This window comes from Cygnus atratus, chromosome 10 (genome assembly GCF_013377495.2).
Source record: "Cygnus atratus isolate AKBS03 ecotype Queensland, Australia chromosome 10, CAtr_DNAZoo_HiC_assembly, whole genome shotgun sequence".
NCBI lineage: Eukaryota > Metazoa > Chordata > Aves > Anseriformes > Anatidae > Cygnus > Cygnus atratus.
This window is the reverse complement of record NC_066371.1, coordinates 21,872,353-21,898,284: the sequence shown is the minus strand read 5'-3', so window position 1 is coordinate 21,898,284 and position 25,932 is coordinate 21,872,353. Positions and strand designations below refer to the sequence as shown.

General features: G+C 35.4%; 1 protein-coding gene across 1 annotated transcript in view; it reads left to right on the top strand.

Annotated features, from left to right (window-relative positions):
* The window catches only part of ERC2 (ELKS/RAB6-interacting/CAST family member 2), a 519,869-nt gene that overhangs the window by 219,856 nt on the left and 274,081 nt on the right, over positions 1 to 25,932 (top strand). The window contains exons 11-13 of the mRNA XM_035558284.2: positions 4,115 to 4,308; positions 10,866 to 10,877; positions 24,777 to 24,912. Coding sequence (XP_035414177.1) covers positions 4,115 to 4,308; positions 10,866 to 10,877; positions 24,777 to 24,912 — 342 coding nt within the window. The remainder of the gene's footprint in view (positions 1 to 4,114; positions 4,309 to 10,865; positions 10,878 to 24,776; positions 24,913 to 25,932) is intronic.

Genomic DNA, 25,932 nt, shown 5'->3' with positions numbered 1-25,932 from the left:
CCAAGCCGCTTTCCATCATTTATCGGCAGTCCTGGCTATCAGGGGAGGTCCCAGTCGACTGGCGGCTAGCAAACGTGATGCCCATCTACAAGAAGGGCCGGAGGGTAGACCCGGGAAACTATAGGCCTGTTAGTTTGACCTCAGTGCCAGGGAAGCTCATGGAGCAGATTATCTTGAGTGTCATCACATGACACTTACAGGGCAACCAGGCAATCAGGCCCAGTCAGCATGGGTTTATGAAAGGCAGGTCCTGCTTGACGAACCTGATCTCCTTCTATGACCAAGTGACGCGCCTGGTGGATGAGACAAAGGCTGTGGATGTGGTCTACCTTCACTTCAGTAAGGCTTTTGACACCGTTTCCCACAACATTCTCCTCAAGAAACTGGCTGCTCGTGGCTTGGACTGGCGTACGCTTCGTTGGGTTAAAAACTGGCTGGATAGCCGGGCCCAAAGAGTTGTGGTGAATGGAGTCAAATCCAGTTGGAGGCCGGTCACTAGTGGAGTCCCCCAGGGCTCGGTACTGGGGCCAGTTCTCTTTAATATCTTTATCGATGACCTGGACGAGGGGATCGAGTGCACCGTCAGTAAGTTTGCAGATGACACCAAGTTAGGTGCGTGCGTCGATCTGCTCGAGGGTAGGAAGGCTCTGCAGGAGGATCTGGATAGGCTGGAGCGATGGGCTGAGGTCAACTGTGTGAAGTTCAACAAGGCCAAGTGCCGGGTCCTGCACCTGGGGTGTAACAACCCAAGCAGCGCTACAGGCTGGGAGATGAGTGGTTGGAAAGCTGCCTGGCAGAGAAGGACCTGGGAGTACTGGTTGATAGTCGGCTGAATATGAGCCAGCAGTGTGCTCAGGTGGCCAAGAAGGCCAACAACATCCTGACTTGTATAAGAAGCAGTGTGGCCAGCAGGTCTAGGGAAGTGATTGTCCCCCTGTACTCGGCTCTGGTGAGGCCGCACCTCGAGTCCTGTGTTCAGTTTTGGGCCCCTCGCTACAAGAAGGACATCGAGGTGCTCGAGAGAGTCCAGAGAAGGGCGACCAAGCTGGTGAGGGGTCTGGAGAACAAGTCTTACGAGGAGCGGCTGAGGGAGCTGGGGTTGTTTAGCCTGGAGAAGAGGAGGCTCAGGGGAGACCTCATCGCTCTCTACAGTTACCTTAAAGGAGGCTGTAGTGAGGTGGGGGTTGGTCTATTCTCCCACGTGCCTGGTGGCAGGACGAGGGGGAATGGGCTAAAGTTGCATCAGGGGAGGTTGAGGTTGGATATTAGGAAGAACTTTTTTACTGAAAGGGTTGTTAGGCATTGGAATGGGCTGCCCAGGGAAGTGGTTGAGTCGCCATCCCTGGAGGTCTTTAAAAGACGTTTAGATGTAGTCCTTAGTGATATGGTTTAGTGGAGGTCTTGTTAGTGTTAGGTCAGAGGTTGGACTAGATGATCTTGGAGGTCTCTTCCAACCTAGACGATTCTGTGATTCTGTGAATGCTTATACTGGTTTATATATGACATTATGGATAATTGTGCTGCGTGTCAACCCCCTGTTGAGGTTGGATACTAAATCATTTGGAGTAAATCATATCTTATAGGTTCTACTTCATTTTGGGAACTATAGGGAAATGGCCAAGTTTGTGGTAGGGAAGTTTCCAAAAACACATCCCACAAATATGGAATGCTATAAACACCAGAGAAAGAAGAAGAATTGAAAATACTTTTGCAATTTAACATCAATTTCTTTAGCATGTTGTTATGCAAGGATTATAAGGCTAAACTGGAAAATATAATTTATATCTATTGTTTCAGGTTATGTTTTAGTTATGAGCTGTTCAGTAGATGATTTGTTGAGTGCATTTTGGAGCTGCAAAGGCAGGCTAGAGGCAGAAAGGTGGGTGTTCTGCCTGTTTATGAAATGATGGAACCAAAGTTGGCAAATAAGCATCTTATGCATTGAAAGGAACAGAAAAGGAAAGTGACAGGGAAGAATATGAAATGGTGATAGCTTTAGAGTGGAACTGAAATTCTGTTCTTACCCTTAAGAGATGTGGAGGAATCTGAAGAGCAATATGGAACAAAATGCTTTTTGCATAGGTTTGCTAGTATTTTAAAGACAGGAGTGCTTTTTTTTTTTTTTTTTTTTGAGTAAATTTACCTTTACCAACATTTGGAATTATTTTCCTCCTTCACTTGTTTATTCTTTGTGAAAGAACACTTAGGTCCCATTTTGGAGAGGTAAAATATTGTCTAATTTCTTAATAGAACTGGTGGAAAATGGAAGTAGTGTGCAGATTGGAAATGGTACCCAGTGTCTCAAATAATTGGCAGTCTGCATATTGCTTTTAATTAAAAAAATTACATAGCTAGCTGAAAGTAAATTTCTTGACACAGCTAAAACTCAGCATAAAATAAATCAAACTTTAATATTAAAGCAGGGAGATATAGGAGGATGAAAATGAATCTCTTGCGAACATCTCTGCGGGTATTACCTTGAAATGAGCTCTGTTAGGAAATTCCTGTATAAGGGCTGGAGCATCCCAAATAGAACATTTGAAGAGCAACATTGGAACATTTGAAGAGCAAGGCTAGTAAGTTTTGTAGGCTTCTCCTGTTATGGTGATTCCTGTTATGGCTTCTCTTGTATTGGTAACTAAATATTCCTTCTGATTAAAAATTTCAAAATGGGATAAATAAAACATGAAATCTTCTGTCTTTTTCTTACTATCCTCATGCTTAAATGCTATGTTACAAATAAAATTCCTAAGTTTCTTTCCAGTAATTTCATTTTTTTAATTGTTGTATTTATACTAAACCCAGACTTGTTCTTTATTTATACAGAAAATTTTAACCATTGCAAAGAATATGAACCTTCTAATAGCTGTATTTTATATTAATTCTTTCCAAAACATGCATGTTTCATTTTGACCGGCATTTCTTCCATTGCTTGCTTGCATTGTCTATTCCCTGAAATTAAGAAGATAATCCCAATTTTTTTCTGCATAATAAGATAGTTGGAGGACTTTCAGTTCTAAATATCCTGAATTTCTGTAAAATTTTTGTATATTAAAAAAATGTTATCTGAATTTTCTATGTTTAGTGTGCACTGCATTAAACTACTTGTTTTTTCCTTGCCTGCTCTTTCAAGATGCCAATTAGGAATAATGGGAAGCAAGGGGTAGGCTAAGCATTGCAGTGCATTGTTGTTTCCATCTGTCTGTGATTATTCCAGCCAACAGTTTGAAGCACTTGATGCCTGATCATGCTCCCATTGATGTTAATTGGGTTTTTGCCATTAGATTTGATGGGAGTAAGATTGGGCTCTGCGCTGTTGTTGTGTTCATTGCATTTGTTCTTGTCTGTGAAACTGCCACCCATCCATGCATGTGTTTGCCAGGTTTGTGCCGTTGTCACCAATGAGCTTGTTCTTCTGACATTTCAGGCTAAGTATTCATGATAAGGGAATAAATAAATAAGTAAAATAAAAAAAAAAGGATTATTTGGTAAAATGTCTGCTGAAAGAAACTTTTTAGTTCATTGGTTTGTCTTTTGAAAACAGCACTGCATATAAACCATTTCTTACTTTTATATTCTTAGTATCAGGCTGTATTTGAAACATCTGGTGATACAGATTACAATATGTATATACTTATATATATCTGTATATATATGTGTATGCTCATGGAAAAAGCGTACATGTATGGAGAAAGATTGTCTATATATTTGAAAGACTTAAAAAGTGTGAAGTGAATTAAATGAATTACAAGGTTATTTTTTAAAATTAAAACAACAAAACAACAGCCTTAAACTGTGGTCATGTTAATTAGAAACAAAACAAAACAAAAAAACAACCAACCAAACACCACTCTTTGTTTAATAAATGCCCTCCCACTTCAGGATGAAGCTTTGATAAGATAGCATTTGAAAGTAATTTTAGACTGCAAGGGTACTTGAATTCCTTTTTATAAAATTTCTGTAGAAAAATATTATCTGACAGAAATACCTATAATCCTTTTTAATGAAAATTTTAACTCCAAGACTGAAGAAGTGAAGCTCTTAAAGCTATATAAATTACTGATATTATTATTATTATTATTATTATTATTATTTTTTAATATTGATTCTGAAGGCTCATGAGGCTGAAGAGGAGGCACGGATGAACCCAGAATTTGCAGACAGAATGAAACAGCTTGACAAAGAGGCATCATACTATAGAGAAGAATGTGGCAAAGCTCAGGCTGAGGTTGAGAGACTTCTAGAAATACTCAAGGAAGTAGAGAATGAGAAGAATGACAAAGATAAGAAAATTGCTGAGTTAGAAAGGTAATTTTTGTATTATTTGTTTTCCTTTGAGTGGTATTTTTATTTACTTGATCTTCACTAAAGAGAAGAGAAGTTAAGGGTAGAATATATGTTTTTAACAGTACATTTGTGATGTTTTGTAAAATTGTATCAGAAATGAAAAAGATTGATACTTAAGAATCACATCTCCTGTCTGATGACTTTGGAACAATTTAAGGTTTCCAATTTTTTGTAGTCTCCATAAAAGAAACGTACATAGGAAAAGCCATATACAATTTACAATGACAGCCCTCCTGTTAGGGCAACAGCCTCGTCTTTCTAGTAACGGGTAAATCAAAGCTGTCCCCACATGTTTCTTCAGTGCAAACAGGATCGCTAGTTCTAAGAGGTCCTGAAAAGCATTGGTAAGTATTTCTGGTCTTGTGTTGTCAGTATTTCTTAGTGGTTCTGAGAAATGATTGCCTTTTTCAGATGAGTATTTTCTCATGTTGACCTTTTTTTTTTTCCTTAATTGTGGGAAAGTTGTATGGTCTTTCCTTAATGGAGATAGAATGGTTTTGGGCTCAATTTGTCTCATGCCCTTTTTTGTAATTAAATAATCTGGGAAGCTTCTTCTATAGATAATGTTGCCATTTGTTTGATAAGAAATTTCTGTGTTTCTGAATTCTTTGTTCTCTTTCTGTACTCCTAAGCACTCTTAGGTAAATGAAAGAAGGAATTTTACTTTTTCAAATATTTTTGCATACTGTCTTCTAGTAATCAAGTTGGAAGAAAAGGGGTTTCATGGTACCCAAATTAAGGTTTAAGAGATCTTCTGATTATTGTTATAGTTCCCGTCGAGACATAGCACTGCTCTGTCCTGTTAGGGAGAATTACCACGAAACAGGAAGATCTGTCAGAAATATTGGAAAGGAAATCACCTTGGAAAGGAAGCTTTGTAGAATGTCTCCTATTGATGATGACTTATCAACCTCCACAGTTCTGTTGCCAAAACCTACCTTTCTCTGAAGACGTTTGGCACAGGTTTGATTTAATAATAATAAGGAATGGTATGTAGTTATCAATCAATGTGCCACGAGAATAGAGACCTCAAATTTAAAGTGATAAATAAAGATTTGTACTTGACATGTAATCAGTTGTTTACATGAAGACAAACTTAGCAATTACTTCTCTCATCACATCAGGAGGTGTTTAGAATACTCTGGTATTTGCTTGGATTTTAATGTGTAAAGTAGATACTGGAGGAAGGTATTAAAGAAGAGTGGTCACTTGGACACCATGAACGTGAGTTCTGCCTAAACTTTTCAACATCCTAAAGCAGCATATTGGAAAAAGATAACACAGTGAATCTGTGTGGGCATGAAAGTGCTGCTTATTCCATCCACCGCTGTGTGTACTGAAGGGGCAATTACAGACCTAGGCTTGTAATATAGTGACTCCAGGTGTGAGCAAGCTGATGCAGCCTGATACTGTATTCTGTACAGGAATGGTAGCTGATACCTTCATAGGGCTCTAAAACCTACTGAATTATTGTGTGACTCTAGATGCACTAGTAGGCATGCTAAACTTTAGTTCAAGAGAATAATCTTAAGAGATTTTTTGTAGGCTGAGAGGTTATGCTGTACTTGGAATTTGATGTAGAAGCAAAGCTTTGCTACAAACCTTTAAGAGCTTCTGTAATGCTTACAAAAATTTATCTGTGGTATGACCAGACAAGGAAGGTTTATCGTTATTTTCTACACTTATCCTGTTCTAAGATTTCTTTGTGAATTCTTTCAACTGTAATTTAGTTTCTCACATGATTTAACGTAATATACAGCTTCCAAGATTAATTCAGAATTCTTATATATATGGTATATGCTATTGTAAAATAGGAAAAATAGGAAAGAAAAAAAAAAAGGATGACCATAGAAATTACCTGTTATTGATTGCATCAACAGGAGTTAAATCATTATTGCATTTACTTGGTAATAAAGTCTTAAAGCTACTTTCCACCATGCATGAGCACAGACACAAAGTGGTTGTTTGGTACAGCAAGTCTAGCAAACTGTCAGCAATATAATGTTGTAATAGGGAAATATTTTTAGACAGTGAGTATCTAACTCTTCCTATTAATCAGGCTCACCTTGGGTTTCTCTAAAATGTAAGTTATTTTCCCTCCCTCTTCCTCATTTTTGAAAAATATTGGCCAAAGATCTAAATCTTTGTATAACTGTGCCACCTGTTGGTGTCCCTAGACAGGGAACTTTGATGTTGAAATTCCCCTTTCTAGGGGGTTAGGTGGAGTGTAAATTACTGTAACATTTTATGAAGTGCTACTACTTTTTCTGATTTTAATGACTACTTGATTGGCTCATTATTGAAGGGAAGAGGTGGAGCCAAAGCTCAGTTTACCCGCTTTATGGGGGTAAGGCATTGTGAAAATGACTGCAACTTTAACAGAAGCATATTTGAAAATGTTCTTTCCTTCTTGTCCTGCTGTTTTTAAATTCATATAATGTGCTCTGTATTGCTATTTTCTCTCCTTACTTTTTCCCATTCTATTTTTTTGCTGCTCAGAAACAGCGTATCTTCAACATTTCTTGTAACAGATGCAAGGCTTGTCTGGTGTTTTGTAGGAAAATGAATGTTCTTTTGTTACATATTTGTTGGTTAATAGCTTGATGGAATCCATGTTCACTGCTCTGCCATCATTTTTACATTTCAAGATAATTGCAACAACATAAATTCTCAACATCTATAAACAAATTCCTAAGAGAGCTATAATCAAGAGTACTTCAAACTATGATATCTTCATGATATTTCATATATTCACATATAAATTCATCAGCAGCATGGGGTGTCCTTGTATAAAATCAGTTCATCTGAAAAGAAAATACGTATTTGTGATAATGTTATCATCTACAAAATCAATTAAAAATGAAAACAAGATCATGAATTACTTTCATACAGAAAAGCTGAATATATAATTGAGTTTCAAATACTCAAAGGCAGAAATATTTGTTTCTAGATATGGGGAATTAAATTTAGAGTTGCATACTATTTGGCAGATGAACATTAATAATACTGAAGAAGATTTCATCTGAATGATCATTCGCTTGGTTTTAATATGATTTTCTTGCATCAGAAACTATCACACTACTGAGTTGCATCACTTAAGATTCATGATTCATGCTGTTCCTCATATATACAAACATGTAGGTCTGATTCTTAAGTTATTACATATGTACAAAAGTATTTTGTATTTTATAACTCCTTACTACTACTACGTAGGAGAACCACTTTGTCCTCTTCTACTAATGCTGTTTGATAACTTCTATTATATCTTCCATGATTTATCTGTTTATAATGAGACCAAGTTAAAATAAAATGCAATATATTGTGGCATGCTGCACTTTCAGTAAACTTTCTTTGGTTTTATTGATTAAGGAAATGTGGTATCTTTTTTTTTTTTTGACAATGTAAATACAACTGGGCAAGATAGCAATCAACTTAAATTGTAATGTGAAGGGCCTAGCCAAATGGAGATATTGCAGCTGAGAAAACTGTCAGGATGGAGCGAGTATGTTGTTTAATGCTTTTATTAGCAGTGTTAGAATGAAAAGTATTATTATTTGTGAAGTATGCTGGGGAGTTTAAATAATGAAATTAATTTAAGGGGTATATAATAGTTTAAAATGCATGACTATGAAGTTAGGACCAGTAAAATTGCCAGCTGTACACTAAGGATAATCCTTGATACAGCTGAGGAAAAGAGAGAGTAGATAGATTTGCTTATGGCAGTGTTGTTATGAGCCATCTAAATAATGAGGAGTGAATCCTGATATGTCAGAATAAATGTTTACCGTAATGATAGGAAAGTAGTAATGTCATCAAGCAGTTGCAAGACCCCACATGGAACACTGCTGTATACTTCTCATCAGTCATATTCAAGGAAGTTGAATAGAAACTGGAAACAGGTGCAGAGAGGGTTGGTAGGATTATTAGGCAAATGGAGTACTGGTGTCAGAGGATTCTAAACTTAAGCACTGGTTTATTTCCCTAGCAAAACAGGCTCAGTAGAGATGCGTGTTCTCTGTGAATATGTGAATGGGTAAGCCCTGCAGTGGAAGGAGGGTGATTTAAGTAAGAGTGTTAGCACCTAATTCAATGGATATGAACTATCCATTAATAAATTTAGTCTGAAAAGGGAAAGAAAGGATAGAAAGCTTTCTAATTTTCAGAGGAAGGCAGGCTCTGAAACAGCTTGCTAAATGAAAAAAAGGGAATGAGAAACCTAACTACTTTTAAGGTGTGGCTTGACAGCTTCATGAATCTGATTATGACATATGGCTGCCTGCACCTGCATGGACGAGTTCAGGCCTCAGAACCAGGTTATTCCTCATAGTCTTTTGCTCTTACAAGAACAGTATGCTGTTAGCAACGCATGTGCATGGCATTTGTGTTAACTTTACCTTACTTAGCATTGTAGAAATATCTATGCAAACACATTCCTTATATTAAAAGTGATTTCCTAGGGGTTGAGGACAATAACGAAGTGCTCTCAGAATGCAAGAAACACAGGTACCCCATTGCCTGCATTGTGCCCTTTGGATTGAATCAGGACTGGGAGAAAACAGAACACTGTATGTGGATGAAAAAATACTGGAGAGGCTGCCTTTGCTCATGGATCCTGATGCTGTAAACAACATTCCAGGCTGTCCTCTGGACTCTATTTTAAAGAGCATTACATGGAATGATAAGTTCCATGCAGGAAAGTAGTCTATTTAGAGGAAAAGAACCAGATTAGTAATTACTTTCTCATGCAGAGTCATATTTAAGTATCCCTTGTTGTCAATTGCTTTGAGCACCCTTACTAGACAGGCCAGACTGCCTATCTAACAGCAAGACTCAGCTCAGGATGCAGTGGTCTTTTAATTTTAGTTATCCTCAGAAAGAGCTTGGGCAAAGGCTGAAAGTAAGAGTTAGGGAAGGACTAACATGTTACCTGCTTCCTCAGAGAGAATTGGCTTTGAACGAACTGTCTGGTAACAGATAATCAGACTGTTGCTGGTTTAAGAGTGAAATGCTGGAGCTTGATGATGGAGGTTGAGAAAATATATAGAGTAGAATGCAAAAGCTTGCTCTGGTTTTCTCCAGCATCACATTAGCTGGTCAGTCATTTGCTTGATTGAGTGTAGCTTCTTAGCAAAGCCTATACGAATATGTATATTAATGAAAGTTAATTTAAAAATACTGTTTTATCTATGAGACAAAAGCAGTTTGGTTTTAAAATGCAGTGTAATTTTGTAGACAGTGTCAGGGATGCGTCATCTAGCACAGACTAGATGGCTGAATAGTAAGCAGAGAGAAAGGAGAGAAGAAAGGGACCCCATTAGTACGTGGCCTGAATTATGTTTTTTGCAGTAGTTCTCTTTCAAACAGGTGATGAAAAAGCCCTTGATCTAGTTCTTGCTCATAGGCGTTGCCATAGATTGTACATTTTGCACTGTAAATGGGAACATCCTGATTATTTGAAGCAGAACATCTTTGTTTAGGGGCTTTCAGGTTTTTATTGAATAGATTTCATGTTCAAGATCACATTTTTCAGTATGTCTGTATAGTTATTTACCATGTGTGCTCTTAAGTTTTGGGTAATAGCACTGTAAATGTGCATTTAAGGCTTTGGGATATTCACACTACAATTAATTTATTCTGAATTCCCTTGGGTTTGAATTCTGATGAAAATAGTAAGTTCACTCAGCACTGAAAATTCATTGCAGAAACTTGAAAATAGCATATGTAAAAAAAGTGTTCAAAGAAAGTATTTTCAGGCTTAAAGAAAAAAAAAGTACTTTTCACGTATGAGTGAAAAATTGTGCACCAGTGACATCTCCAAGGATTAGCCTAGCTTGGTATAAGGCAGTTTTTTTTTCATACTTAATTGAAAGAATGGTCGATGTTTTTGAAGAATATATGATCAAGCACCAGGATATTTTCAGTAATGAAGAATTAGCCGTATTCTTCAGACCAGAAAAAAAATAAAAAAAGTCCGTCAGCTTTAAAAAAGACTCTTTCCTGGGGGTGGTGGAGAGGGGTGAACGTCTAAATAACGTCTTTAACAAGCTGCCAAATTGTTTCACTGTTTTGGCTTTCATGAGAAGACTTGGTGAATATAAGTGTTCAAACCCCTGGTGGCCTCAAAAAGACTTCATGGTATGGAGACGTTTGTGTGGCAGCAAACACTACCAGTAAACAGCTAATCTGTTTGTTCCATGTTGGTATGTATATACATTTAAATGGTTATAAATATGGATGGTGTTCAACAGTCCACAATGACAAGGTGCCATTTACTTTAAAATATCCGTTGTGTTCAGTGTACAGCAAGGTTATGCTCTGTGCAGAAATTTTATTTTTCTTTTTGTTTTCCTTTTCCTTTTCTTTCTTTTTTTTTTTGGTTTCTGAATAAAATTTACTGATATAACATCTGTGTGTTATATTGTTAAAGAACTAATGTGTTCCTCCCTTTATTCTCTTTTGCTGTCTCTCTCCCTATCTGTTTTTCTCCAAACTGCTGCTTTCATCCCTACTCCAACCAGCTTGACTTCCAGGTCAGTATTTTCTGCTCTCCTATTTAATTGGTTCTTCCATGACCAAGGTTTTCATTGGTGCTGAATTTATTTGGTCGTTTTGATTCCATATCAATAACTTCTGTTTGCCGTTCCCCGCCCCCCCCCCTTTTTTTTTCCCTCATGCTTGATTCTGTTGTGAAGCTTTTGGTCATTCCATTTCTAGATCAGAAACTTCATGGTAAATGAATGCTTTTCTCAAAAGTTTGTAAGAAAAAAATATGTATTAACAACGTATTAAACTTATATGTTGTTTTTGTGTAAAGATTTTTTTCTTCGTTCAGAAGAAAAAAGATGATTTTTTCTCTCCTTTCTCCTCCCCTCCCCTCCCCTCCCCTCTCCTCCCCTCCCCTCTTATTTTTGTTTAGGAGTTCAATGCCAGGAATAAATTTTTGGTAGGCAGTCCAACTCACAGAATAATGAATTGAACAATAACAAGAATATACAGAGAGATGTGTGCTTACAATTAGAGACTTATACTTTACTGTCACCACTTTTACTATTATTGCAAACATAATAGGACAGGTTGGAGTGGTTCAGCTGCTTGTTCAGAAAATTTTAGCAATTTGTGTTGGCCATATTGTGAACCAGAATAAACTTGAAGGGAGGTGTATGTGAGTATATACTTTGTATGCTTGGTTTATATGTAGCATGATCTAATCAGATACACATTTTTGTTTCTCTGAGGTTTTAGATTAGTTTTGCAAGTGTGCTTCTGCACTGTTTTTGAGTAATGTTTAAATTATTTGGTAATGTTCTCATAGCCTGAACAGGTCCTCTGCTCCTGGGGAGTCTTTCTGTTGGCTTCTATGTGAATGAAATCTTCAGCTTTACTGATTTTTTTTTTTTTTTTCCCCAAGTTATACAGAGTTCTGCTGCAATACAGAGAACCCCTAAGATGTTGCTTACTAAATTGAACAGTGTTGCAAGAGCTATCAGGAGACCTGAGATCTAGTCTATTAGAAAATGAACTGAACTTTCTCTCGCTATTAAAATGCAGGTGTATTTGGTTTTCAAATAGAGAGATGAGAAATGTTTCAGGGACTTTTGTGGCACGTGCTTCATTTCTACCAAGCAGAGTTGCTGGTTCTGTCAAGGCAACCATACACTCTTGTGGTGCCTTTGGAAGCAAAATAGTTGTCACACTGAAGCACTGTCATAATAATCTGAGTATTAAGAAATATTAAACCAGGTCTCAAACATTTGAGATAATGAGATTGTATCAGTGAATCAGAGAGGCTGAACATATTTTTTTATTCTCTTAGCTGAGATCTGAAGAATGAAAAGAAGATTTATTTTTTCTTTCTTGTTTTACTTAGTATAAATTGAGAAATTATTTACCACAATACACGTTAATGGTCTAAGATTTTCTTAATATCAAAATGTGACATGGCTAAGGTGCAGCTAAGTTTTGTTTCCTGTACTGAAGTTGCTTTGCTTTAGGCAGAAACAGACCTGGTTTTCAATCATTATCAAGGTAGAATTTGTTTACTTTTTCACAGACCAGTTGGATTAGAGTGTAAAGGAGGGTGTATGCTGCAATGGCTGCCTAGGCAGATTTCAGGTATCCTAGGTTTTGCATTTGCAGAAATGATTCCAGGTGGTATCATGTTGGCATGCAGCACATATGGCTGGAATCATGGCAAATCTCCAATATACCTTTATAATGTGCTCAGCTCTGAAGTTTTCAGACTTTTTATGGGAATGCCTACTTTCTGAGTGGCATTATTCTCAGTTCATATAGAAGCAGAGCTCACCAGTTTGGGAGAGATTTCGTATCTTGATCTTAAAACCAAGTACAGTTCATGTTTTACAATTCAACCATGTCAGAGGAGTTTCTGATGTGAATGCCTTCAGACCATACGGCAAAAAATGGCTCACTACTAAAACATTGATGAGACAAGGCTTTTTTTCCTGATGTGCTTTAATAATATACATTGCAATCACAACTTAGTTTCCAGCTGGAAGTTCTGTTTCTGAAATTTGAGTCTTATCAATTGCAATAATGAATCGGATGAACACTTTCTTTTTATTGTTTGTCTACTACAAGCATGTTTTAATGTGCTTGAATACAACTTTATTACACCTGAATTATAAAAAATATTGAAACCATTTATTTCCAGCATCTTTATTTCTGCTGGAAAGTAATTAAATGCATTTACTCTGGATCTAGCTATGGTGGAGTTACTGTCTGAATGTGATCGCTCTGACATTTCTATCAGAGTTTCATTTCTATAATTCCTATCATATTCAACGTTTATTGAAAATCTCCCTAGCCAGAGAGAGCTTAAAGAAAGATACTATGCTATGCAGTTGTCATTATGGTTGATTTCACTGGAATTCAATGATTGGTATGCAGAAACATTTGTTCAGCAGTTGGAGGTGCAATTTCTGTTATGTTTTATTGACCTAAAAAATCAGCTGACCTTTCTGAAGCAAACTGTCCTCATAACCCTGCCAACTTTCATCCCTGGAGTCCTAGAAAAGTTGTAGCGTATGATTAGAGTTTATTGTAGTATTTCAGTGAAGTGTTAAGTTTTTGCAGCTTGAAACATCATTAAGATCAAAACTTAATTTAAGAAACAGATCTGTTTCTTTAATTAATTTCTTCTAATCAATATGTTCTTAGCTGTCATTCATGATTAGAATGATTAGAAAAATGCTGTAGTGCTTTTATAACACAATGAGCTATTGATACCATTGGCAAACAAGAAAAATACATTGACATAAAAATAATATATATATATTTGATATATATCAATCTACTTATATGATAAGAAGAGCTCTGAGCACAATAATCAGTAACATTTTTTTTTGTTTAATTTATGATAGGTTATATGCTTCCCAAACTTTTCTGCCTGTAGATAAAACAGGAGATAGTGTAGTTCTGGAAATTTTCCCACCAGCTTCTGTTGTTGGCCTTCCTAACTGTTTCTGTGGAAGGCTAAAGCTCCATGCAATGTGCAAAGCAAGGTTTAACGGAGCTTTAAATTTAACTTACAAGCCTTCCATAGTTTTGTCAAATGTCATTTTGATGGTTCCAAGGGCAGAGTGATATGTTGTTCAAAGATAATTTCCCTGGAGAAATTGAGATAGTGTACTAATGAAAACTGAGAGAATCTGGAATATACATTACTCTTCTGAGAGATTGGTTGTTCTGAGTGAGAAACATTTGCTGTGTATATAGAACCAACATTTTAACATTGTGGGCATTTTAACATTTAAACCTTTAGAAAGACATGAAGATGTGATAAGAGATGTTTATCTGATTACGTGTTCTTTTGAATTTGTATGTATTTGCATTTAATTTTATTTAAGAAATAAACAAGAAAGTTTATTTCTTTGGACTTCTTCCCTTTAAAAGAACAATGTAAAATAACCATATATTATGAAATAAGAGGAATTACTAGAGAAAAAGAATAAAAAGATACAAATGGGTCATGGTGACAGGCCAATGCAGTGTTCATTTTTATCCCTCTCCCTTCTTAACCTGCTTGGTTCTTTACTAATGCCCTTCCAGTTTCCTTAAAGGACTCCAGAGGTTAACATCATTTCTGAGATAAATTGTAATGAATTATTTAAACAAGGAAGGATATTTTGTAATTTTTTCAGTAATGTGCTTTTTTCGGCTCGATTTGGTGTAAATACTCTTTGGAAATATATAGATATGCAGCATAAACCGCACATGAGGAGAAATTTACATCTCTGAAGGAAAAATAGCCACTTTGGATTGGGTTGGACATGACAAAACAATTCTGTGTTGGGGAATAAAGAACATAAGGAATTGTTACTCTTTCTGTTTCAGGATTATGAATTTCAAGACAGAGCAGTCTTTCTTACGATTCTCTAGATCTTCTGCTTACACTAAGTTTTTTTGCCAGGGTGAAGATCCACAGAACATAGTTCTTTACCTTTTGAATAAAGCAGCCATAGACCACTTTCATGGGGAGCTCAGAGACTGCCTGGGTACAATGCTGTCAGGATTCCCTGTGTCGTGTGGAGGGATGTGATGTATGTGAAGAATCATTGTGAGATAGTACAGCTTACCCTTGAAAAGCTGTGATTGAAAAGAGACAGGGGAGCTAAATTTAGGAATTGGGCTGTTGATGGAGCCTCCTTTTCTACTCACGTTGTTTGCTTCCATAATGCAGAAGCAATGTGAATGGACAACATGGTTGTGACTAGATTGAAATGCACTGATTTGAATTACAATATGGGAAAGCTAGTATGTCAAAACAAGAAATCGTACAGTGTATACCTGACTTATTTGGAGTTCTGAAGAGGTTACTGCAAAAGTACAGAAAGTTTGAATGATATAGGTTGGATTGATCCTGAGACCTGACAGGTTAAGCCAGGAGTTTCAGTAGAAAGATTTGATTCAGAAGGAAATTGCAGTGAGACGTGGAGTGCAGCAGAGGAGGCTCAATCCTGATTGTTGTCAGGCTGGACATGTTGTGGACTTTATTTATTTATTTAAGAAAAAAAAAAAAGCTTACCTGGAGAACAGCAGGAAAAAACCTGATGAAACAGTAGGAGGACTACAACTCCTTGATCAAATATCAGGCAGCAACTGTTTTTGGTTAGAGGTTACAGTTATCACTAATTAGTAAAATAGCCGAGCAAGCAATTGCCATTTAAATCAGGTCAAATATCCTTATTAGTGTCCTGTCATCAGTATTTTATTTTATTTTATTTTGTAAAAAACATAAGGAACTGCAGAACAATCCTTGATATACAAGAGATGTGTGACAGATGAGTCTTCTGGTACAGATTTCACATGTGTTCATATAAAGTGTCATCCAATAAGAATGTTCTGAGACAGTAGTACAATACACTGTATTGAAGTTTCAGTGGTTGCAGTGCATATATGTGTTGAAACAAAGTGATATGAACCATAGTTTGGAAACAGGATTTTAGTAGGTCTTTTTCAGTCATGCATTATCCTCATGCGAGCATTTCTAGCATCTCTCCAGGGCTTTGGAGGGAACTGTGTCAGACTAAACACTTCTTAAACAGAGATTTTGGAAAAGTTCCCAGATTGTGTGTTAGGTAAACCCTTCCTCCCACGTTTTTGTCTTTGAGGTGAGAAATGTTTCAGCGACTTCTGTGACACTTGCTTTATTTCTAGCAGGCAGACTTGTTGATTCTGTCAAGGCAGCCATACCTTCTTGTGGTGCTTTTAGAGGCAAAATAGTTGTCACATTGAAGCCCTGTCATAATAATCTGAGTATTAAGAAATCTTAAACCAGGCCTCAAACGTTTGAAACCATGAGATCTAAACGAAAGGAAAAGATTATTTTTTTTTATTATTATTATTTTTTTTTTACCTTGATGGTAGATTCTGGGTGTTGCAGCATTCTTACATTCAACTGGAGAATTAAGGAATATGGGAATCAAATTATTTGGAGATTTTTAAAGTATCGTTTTGATGATTTTTTTGTTCAATGCTTGTACTAGTCATTTTGATTCTAGTCCTTTACATGAATGCAGAGAGGACATGGAGGTTGCTTCTCACTTCTTGTAGTCATAGATCAAGTAGGAACTGTGACATGGAGTTTGCCATAGTCTCCATTTTAGGTGAATGATAGAAAGAAGACCAAACGTTCTCCTTCAGTAAGAGAAGACAAAATTAACTTGTGATAAAGGTGCACAGAAGAACAATGGTCTTTGTTACTGAAAAAATAAGTCAGTTTGGCCAAAATTAACCAGAGAGTATCCTCTTTCTCCAGATTTTTTTTCTCCAGCCACCAAAATTTTGCTGTCATATGCTTACCATGTAAGGGAAGGTCTCAAGCTGAGACCTGAAAGAAACTGAGCTACTACTGTCAATGCAGAATGGGTTTATATATATATTTATATATATTTCACAATTACAGGATCAGATAACAGTGATGCAAAAATGAAATCGTGACACGGGGTCAGCTATAGCGTAGTAAGTTATGTTGTTATACAGTTTTGGTGTTTAAACAATTATAAAGGCAATTAGTTCAGGCAGTTGAAGTCCTGCCCCCGCCCCTTTTGGGTGGAAAGTAGAGAGGAGGAAATACAGTTTATTTTGCAGAAAAGAAGGAGAAAAGCAGGGATAAGATCTCCTAGGCCATCTTCTTTGGAATAGTGTAGGTGAGAAAGGTGAAGATGAAGCAAATTTTTCTACAAGACTTTTATTTCTATGTTTCTGTAGAACCTTTATTTCTATAGGTAATGGGTTACTCAGACATGCAAAGAAAGGAATCCTTTAGTATTTGGGGATGAAGTATTTATCCAAGTTCTCTTATTTTACTTGCTAGAATTTGCTATCTTATTCATTTTATGGACAGAATTTGAAACTAAAACACTAAATTTTTTTACTTCTTAGCAAGAGAATATTGAAAATGAAATTTCTGTTAGCAACAGCAAGAAATGGGAGGAAAGGTGCAAACTCAATGGTATTAACATAGCTTTGCTGAACTTTCATCATCTGTCTCCCACTTGCTTACAGCTACAGGGATGTTGAATTTAAATGGAATGTGGCCTTTATGATAACAGGTAATAATACTGCTACTTTGCTGCGTGAGAATTTATAGCCTGCAAAAAATTTGCCAAGAGACAGATCCTGTATTGACCTCTATGTTTGTACTCTTTTTTTCAAAATTTCTACTTTTTTTTCCTCTCCAATATGTCTAGAGAAAAATGGAGAAATTATTTTAGAATGCAGTCCATGGAAAGTCTCTTTGCAATAAAAATATTTATATATTTTTTCCTAGGACATTCAAAACATCTTACTCCCATAATGCTTCACTAGTGGTCTTTATTCATCTGTGAGCTTTTTAGGTTGGTCTATCAAACACTCACATTAAAAGTAGAAATATTCCAAAATCCATAAGATGCAGAAGAAATGTCGTTTAAAAAAAGTTATACTAGCTTTGATATAGAAAAGGGAGCTGATTTACACTAATGTTATACTGTAGTTACAGATGAATCAGTATGAGCCATGTACTCCTTGAGGCAGGCAATTGTGTGGCTACTCATATTCTCAGAACTCAGGTGCATTGCACAGTGTTATGGAATGAAGATGCTGAAAGTATTACAAATTCTGGCACCATTTTAAACAAAATAATAGATTTTTGTAGCAGTTTTGTCATCATACTGTTGGAATAACCAAAGACACAAACCCCAAATGAAATAATTACTCTGGAGGGGGTAATGTATTAGAAGTGGTAAATTGATTGCTTATAGCTTTGTGGCTTTCTTAGACTCCATTCTACATATGTTGCTTGTTTTGTGGGTGGAGTGTAATCATTGTGTACAATGGTGAGCTCGCTTTGCAGTTTTGCAGTTGGAGTAGGTTCCTCTACACAAAGAAAAAGGCAACAATTCTTATGAAATATTGTTATTTTATATGTTAATAAATTTTAATATATATTCTGTCTTTGGCTATGATCATCACTGTCTGCCATTTTATATCAGGGCATAAAGGTAGATGAATGATTTGGCCTGGAACGTACAAGCAATCTAGCTTCTGAGCACCATCTACATCGTAAGAAAAGAATGTCGGGCCCAGTACCATTTTTTTTAAACCATCAAAGGAGAAAGAATAAAAGTTATTTTGAAGCTCAGTTCTATAGGATGTTTTGGTTGTGTTAAAATAATTAACTTCTGCAAGGCTGGAATCATTGCTTTTTTAAATACTTAAAAGTATTCTTTAATTTTTGATCGTCATGACAATTTTTAACAAAAAATAGAAAAGGAAGGTTGAGCATAAGGGGAAAAAAAAAAGATGTTTTGGATACTAATAATCCTTTAGCTTGTTGAATCTGGATTTAAAAGAACAACCTGAAAGTTTTTATAAATGCAAATGTCATCGCAGGAAAGTATTATTATTATTTTTTTATTAGCAGATATCTAATATGATCTTAAGTCATCTGATCTTAAGACGACTAGATTCTTACTTAATAAATTTACCAATCAAGTTTATCTTTAAGAAAAATGCTGGTTACTTGAGGCATGTTTTATTTTCTTTGTCATATCAAAACTTCAGCCTGTCATGCATATAAGTTTTCTAATTATGCTGGAACCTATTTTCCCCAGAGAAATCCATCTATGGGGTGTAAGTGAATAAGCAGTGTCCTTGCATATTTGTGCCAGGAATGTGTCTGTCAGTACCTCCCTTGATGTTTCTTGTGATCTTTATGGTTTGCTAGAGTCTAACCCATCCTTGTTTTTTCAGGCTTATAGATTGGTAGTAGCAAATGCATTTGCATTCCATGAGAATATCAGAAACAATACTTAACACTGCTCATATCTTAGTGGAAGTTCTGTCTTATGTATTTCAGTTGAGCTGGATCTGAATTTTAAAGAAGTTTTAAAACAAACTCCCATGCTGCTGATTTGGTCTTAATAAATCAAATGGGAATCTGTGTGTACTCTCAATTTTTAAGACAGTGAGAACGAAACTGTTGGAAATATTTCTGTAGAGCCTTACTGAAGTAATGCCATTCAGAATAGACATTCACATGGACAGAATTTACAGGATCAGGTCTTCCGCATCACTAGCTACTGAGATCCAGAGTGCCTAGTAAAGTGTTAAGATGCAGTTTATAGTTAACATACATGAATCCTATGTGAAGGTGCAGAATATTTATAAAGGAGAAAGATGATCTTTTAAAAAGAAAAATGTTTTCAAGCATTGGCTGTAAGATTCTTTCTATGCGTACCTAGAACAACAGGTGAAATGTTTGACTGTAATTTATGTAGCATCTTAAATTTTAACATGGATTTTTGAGACTTTCATATTTTGTGGAAATCGTCTTTTGACTAAATTGCTATATTTCATATTTTTTTCCTGAAACTTTTTTGTTATTTCTTTGAGTTCATTATACTCTGTATTTTTTTTTCATTTTTATTCCATAAAAATCATAAAGAAGAAAACACTGTTAATCTCATTTTCTGTGTGTATTATCCCGATAATAGAGGACTGCATACTTTCTTGTAAAATTAATGGTGAGGTGTACAGGTTTCTGGCATACTGGAGAAATTTTTGGTTGTCTTTCAGACAGCTGGTCCCATTGTAATGCTGTTTAATATTATGACAGTTATTACAGAGACATGTTCCTTTAGAAAATGTTATAGGTTTTGCTCTTAGGAGTATTTCACATCTGCATTTTTTGGATGCTTTGGAAAAAAAAATCTTTATGAAATACAGTGAAAGCTACACTAAGCATGTAACACTTGGTTTTGGCTGACATTACGTACTTTTTGGCCAAGGTACTCAGGTGGCTAATTTAAGATGGTAATTTAATGAAATAGCGTGACTTTCTATAATCATGATGAAAGCATTGGAGTGTAGACAACCGTTATGCACTACTGTAAAATGAAATCTAAAAGATACTTGAATACATGTGGAAACTAAATGTTAGTATTTGTTTTTAAAACCTGTACTAAAGTAATTATGTGCTCTGTAGTCTGACCTGTGAGATCATTTTGTATCTTATTCTACAACAGACAGAAAAAACGTGTTTAAATGTTGTCATTACAATTAGTGATATTCACACTAGCAAGAACTAAGTGCTATGCTGTTTTGATTCTTCAGAACTCTCCTGAAGGAAAAAAAAAAAAAAGGAACAAAAAGGTATATATATATATATTCAACATGGAAAATACTGCAAAAAAAATACCGCAATCTAGTGAACTTAAACTATTTCCTGAAAATTTTTATAATGGCTAGAGATATATATATATTAGTTTATTCTAATTAAGTTTGAAGCAGAAAGAGTGAAATCTCCCCTTTTCTACTAGAATTTTGTTGTCAAGGCTGACAGATATTGTGTATCATGTAGGACCTGGAATCTGAAGGACTACTTTGATCAGTTCTAACATGAAAGTGGCAGTAGCATAACTTCCAGTTCCAGCAAACTAGATTCAGTGGCCATTTATTTGTGTGTATTTTTACTTGCACTGATGCATGTCAATGTATCTAGATTCTATTAAAAGCCAACAAAAATGTCTTTTGATAGAGTTAGAATGGGCAGTTGGTCCTAGTAATTTTATTTATGTGTTTCTATAACGACTAGTTCCCAAATATTATATTAAAAAAGAAACTGTGTTTAAACTCATGACTACCCTAAAGTCATTTCTCTAAATCCCATAGAGGAGAATATCTGGGTTGGGATGCCCCATCTCTGGGAAGTGTTCAAGGCCAGGCTGGATGGAGCTTGGAGCAACCTGCTCTTGTGGAAGGTGTCCCTGCCCATGGCAGGGGTATTGGAACTAGATGAGCTTTAAGGTTCCTTCTAACTCAAACCAGTCTATGATTGTATGACCTGAGTACATTTTCTTGCCATTGAGTTTAGCTCATCCACCAAGAAGGACTATCCTGGAAATAATTGTTGTGTGACAACAATGAAGTGCTGTCAAACAACAAAGAAAGCAGGATGTAAGAGTTGAATGAGTACCTACTGAAGCAGTTACTATGTTTGAGAAAGACCCAAACATTGAATTCATATTAAAAAAAAAAAATAAAATCCTAATGAGGTAAGAAAGATGGAAGGGGAATTTCCTGTGCCCAATGCTCTGTGCTCTTCTTGGTCTCCCACTTCCACAGGCCAGTCCCACAGGCCCCCGTGGCATCTAAAGGCAAAGCATAGTTAAAATCCAGAGGGAATGTTTTGTATTTATTCCCTGTGTTGAACTCCTCCTGTACATTTAATGCAGGCCTAAGAGAGAATTGCTCAGCTAGGCTTTTTAACTGCAGCATTTTCTTTAGTTTCCATGGGCATCTAGTCAGTTGTGGAAAAAAGAGAGATTATGACACAGCTTTCTTTTATTTCCTTCTCCGCAGGATTTTGCATATCACAGGCACCAGATGTTTTTCTTTGCAGCTTCACCATGTTCTACGTTTTGGTGTGGCGTTAAACACAAGCCAAAATGGGAAGTTTTGAGGGGGAAGGGTGATGAAAGAAACAGCATAGGCATACAATTCAAGTTCTTATGGGGATTAAATATAAATTATAATTTATTCAGCATTACTTTGGAAATCAGTCTATATTCTAACAGCATAAAGTCGTATCACACAGCAAAAATTTCCACCAAATGCCACATATATATATAAAGTTCTGAAAAAGACATTTTTTCTTATATTCACTTTATTTTTATGCAGGTTAGGTCTGTTCCTGCAATTATGCTACATGGACCCATGAAAGAGAATTCATTTTTACTTGGACTTGCACAGTGCATCCAAAATGCTTATTTGAATAGTTACAAACCAAAAGGGAATCACACTAAAATTCTTAAGGAATTGTAGTGAATAACACACAATTTGGTATCTAAACCCATTATATTCCTTAAATCATAAAAACAAGTTGAAATTGAACCATGCAATTTCTGGTAGTTGTTTTTTTTAATCTGTCAGTGTAACTCAAACAGAAATATCCCTGCTCTTTTTAGCACTGTCATGTTGCTTTCTTATCATTTGTTTGCTGTGTTGGGAGTGTTGTGTTTTTCAGGAAATTAACCTTTCTTAAAATGCTGTGAAAACATACTGGTGATTTATACTATCCTTCTGGGCCTACGGGGATAGGTCTTAGATTTCTTCTGGCCATTGTGTAGTGTATATTTTGTTCTCAAGTGAACTTGATTTGGGGATTTAAACATGATGCCAGAGGTCTAGAAAGAGACTGTTGTAAGCCGTACTGGTGGTCTCTTCTAGCTGGGAAAAGGTATTGTTTCCTTAGGAGTCTTGTCATTTTGCTAAAGATATGTCTAAATGGGAGAGTCTTAGGTGTAGAGTTTGCAGCATAGAAAAATAATTGTGCTAATTTTCTTTTTGTGTCTTAAGAGACTGATGCAAACACTGTAACACAGCTATAGTATAAATCTGTTTTAAAATAGAGGAATTCATACTTGTCTCTTTTAAAAATGATCTGTGAGCTTGCTGTAGATTCTTTTAATTCTATTTTTTTCATTAATCAGTGTCATCCAGTCTGTGTTGATCTGTTTTCTGTACGTATTTTACATTTTCCAACAGATGAATAGTTACAGGAGGGTGAACTAAATTTGTAGTCCATTTTTTGATGAATTTAAGATCAAATAAAAATAATTTTGTAGTTTATTTAATATCTGCATCATACTCAAAAAATAACAAAGTGATTTTTTCCCCTTGATTAGAGCTGAAACTTTCAAAGAAGGAAAGAGTTGGGAAATTGAAGAGTGTATTTATAGCTTTATATTCTGAATGCCTTCTTATATTCTGTTCCTTATTTTGTGATTTTTGTTGTCTTTAATTGTGTGTTTTTAATTCATGGTCTGTTAAACCATTGCCTTCCATTCTGGAGGTCTCAGTGAAAAGCTACATTTCTATACCACTACATTCTCTATTTGAAGTTTTCTGATAGGCAATCAAATTTTATATAATATCTTTAGGCACATATAAATGTTTCTATGACTTTTGTTACATTGTGTAGTTTAAGATGCCACAAGTAAAAAAGTAATAAAAACTATAGTTTTGTATGTAAACGGGGAGAACTGATAGTATTCTGCGCTCCGGTATGTGACTGTGTTAAGGCCACATTCCAGATTTTCTGGAATTTTCCTAGGAGAAAAAAATGGATTTTCAGATTCTTTGTTCACATTGCAACCTGTATTGAGTTTACTTAAAGGTTACATAATTTAACAAACACTTCGTGAAGCTGATTTTGGTCTCTGTATCCCACAAAGCATTATGATATGATTCCCATGTCAGTCTTGATTGAAATCTATTAAACCATTTAAAATAGCAAAGTTTTTTTTTTTAATTTGAATTATTTGTACCCACTTATTTTCCTAAGCAACTTGAAGTTATATTTTTTTTTTTTTAGTAATAGAAGTAGATTGTCTTTTCTGTTACATACTGCACCTACAAATTTTTAAATGAAATGTCTTCAAAGAATTGTTAATACCCTTGCAATATTTACTAATTAGAGAGTGTGATTTTTTTCAGTATAAATAAGTAATGAAAGAACCAGTGGTAGAAGTTAGTATAAAATGACCTAGTTTCTTTAGTGTAGTGAAATCATTGGAAGAAATGTATTCTATAACTTTGTCTTTCCCTGAAAGCTCTAATGTGGAGGCAACAGAGATGTTTTTCCCGATCATTCTGGGCATTGAATAATATCCTCTTCATTTGCCAAAACAGGATTAGTGAGTAGATCTCATTAGGAATTTGCACATGACTTTATTTTTATATAGATAAAAGGGAGCAAATTCCTCAAAGTCAAAGAAAGTCGAGAAAATAATATCTAAGAATCCAAGCAGGTAAAAAGCATTACTGCAAGGATTTTTTTTTTTTTTTTTTCAGTTCCTGCCAGGGAAAATTAGCTTTCCTCCTTTCTTAAAAAGATGTTTGCTACATATCAGAAAAGCTTCTAGTAACTTATTAAGTTCCATGGTAACCGATAATTAAATTTTAAATAAATATTTTTTACTCAAGGACAGTCTTAACAACAGAAAATATATAATGGTGGGAAAGATTATTCCATTTTCGTTAGAATTTACTTACAAATTTACTTGCTGCTGATCTTTTGTCACATTATTAAAAAAAGTTGAAAAGAAAAAGAATTGTTGGATAATCTCCTGTTACAGCAGTTTTTCTGCATAGTGATCAGGACATTTATAAGTATTTGTGAGCAGATAATTAAAAATCTTATAGGATAGAATAATTGCTTTACCCTTGCATAATCTGATGGCATAAAAGCTGTTTTACTATGCTAGTTGGAAAAAAGGTAAAGTTTAATTGTTTAAATCTGATACTAGGCATAGTTGTATAAATTGGTGAATCAACGTCCTATGTCATAGTCATAGGCAGATTTATAGAGAAAAAGATGTCATTGCAGTCATTAATGTTAATGCGTATGTGCATATGATTCTTAGACATATGAAAGACCAAAACAAGAAGGTTACTAATCTGAAGCACAATCAACAAATGGAGAAAAAAAAGAATGCACAGCTGCTGGAAGAAGTTCGTAGACGAGAGGACAATATGACAGACAACTCTCAACATTTACAAGTGAGTTTTTAATCTTTTAATCATTACTATTTTTTAATTGTGTTTTAGAATCATCAAAGGAAGCATGATTCTGTTTCTTCATGGATGCGTAACAATTATCTTTCTGCAAAGAGATGGGTTTCTCCTCTCCTACCAGAGGATGCTCTAATGACTTCAGTTGCACCTATGAAACATTTAGTTTTTAGGGTGAGGCAAAAAACAGAATAGAATTTGAAACCTTCTTTTCACAAGGTCTTTTTTTTTTCTTAGTTTATAAGCAGGAAAGTAAGTAATTCTAGCTTGTTTTGAGGACAGTCAGAAAATAGAAGGATATATTCTTTCTGTCTTTTGTTTCTGTGCTATTCAGTTTTATATCCATACAGCATAATGAGCTTATATAGTGTGGTTATGAGTATTCAGCTAGTTTGTGTATCAAACACTACACTTTTTTTTTTTTTTTAATGGGTTGAACATTTACATACCCAGGTGATTAGGTCTGTGAAATACAGCTTATTATTTTCAAGAGCATTAAAATGTATAACAGAAATTCTGCCATGTTTTGCAGTGTGGAATTGGAAGGCAAAAATGTTTGAGACGCATGAGCTCCTTCCTGTTCTGTGTTTCTAGATGTAGCTATTCATGTTAAATTCCAATGTCTGCATTTCTCTATCAGAAGAGATATCATCATCTAGTTGCATACTCTGATCATTTAACAAGTGTGATTTGATCTTATTAGTTCTCTATATATGCATATGTAGTTGGGTAAAAGGGTGAGTATAGATTGTCAGACAGGGTAATGATGAATTTAGAATCTTCACCAAAGATTAGTTTTATTTTATGTACTTAAATGAATGATAGAATCGTAGATAGAATAGAACCTAGAACTAGGATAGAATCCTGAGTTGGAAAGGACCCATAAGGATCACTCAGTCTCTGTGAAACATAGAGAAGCACTGGAGAGAGCTATCAGTGTCTCGTCTGACAGATCTCTTATCATTATTACATTACTACAACAGGAACTTTTTCCTAAATGTTTTATAT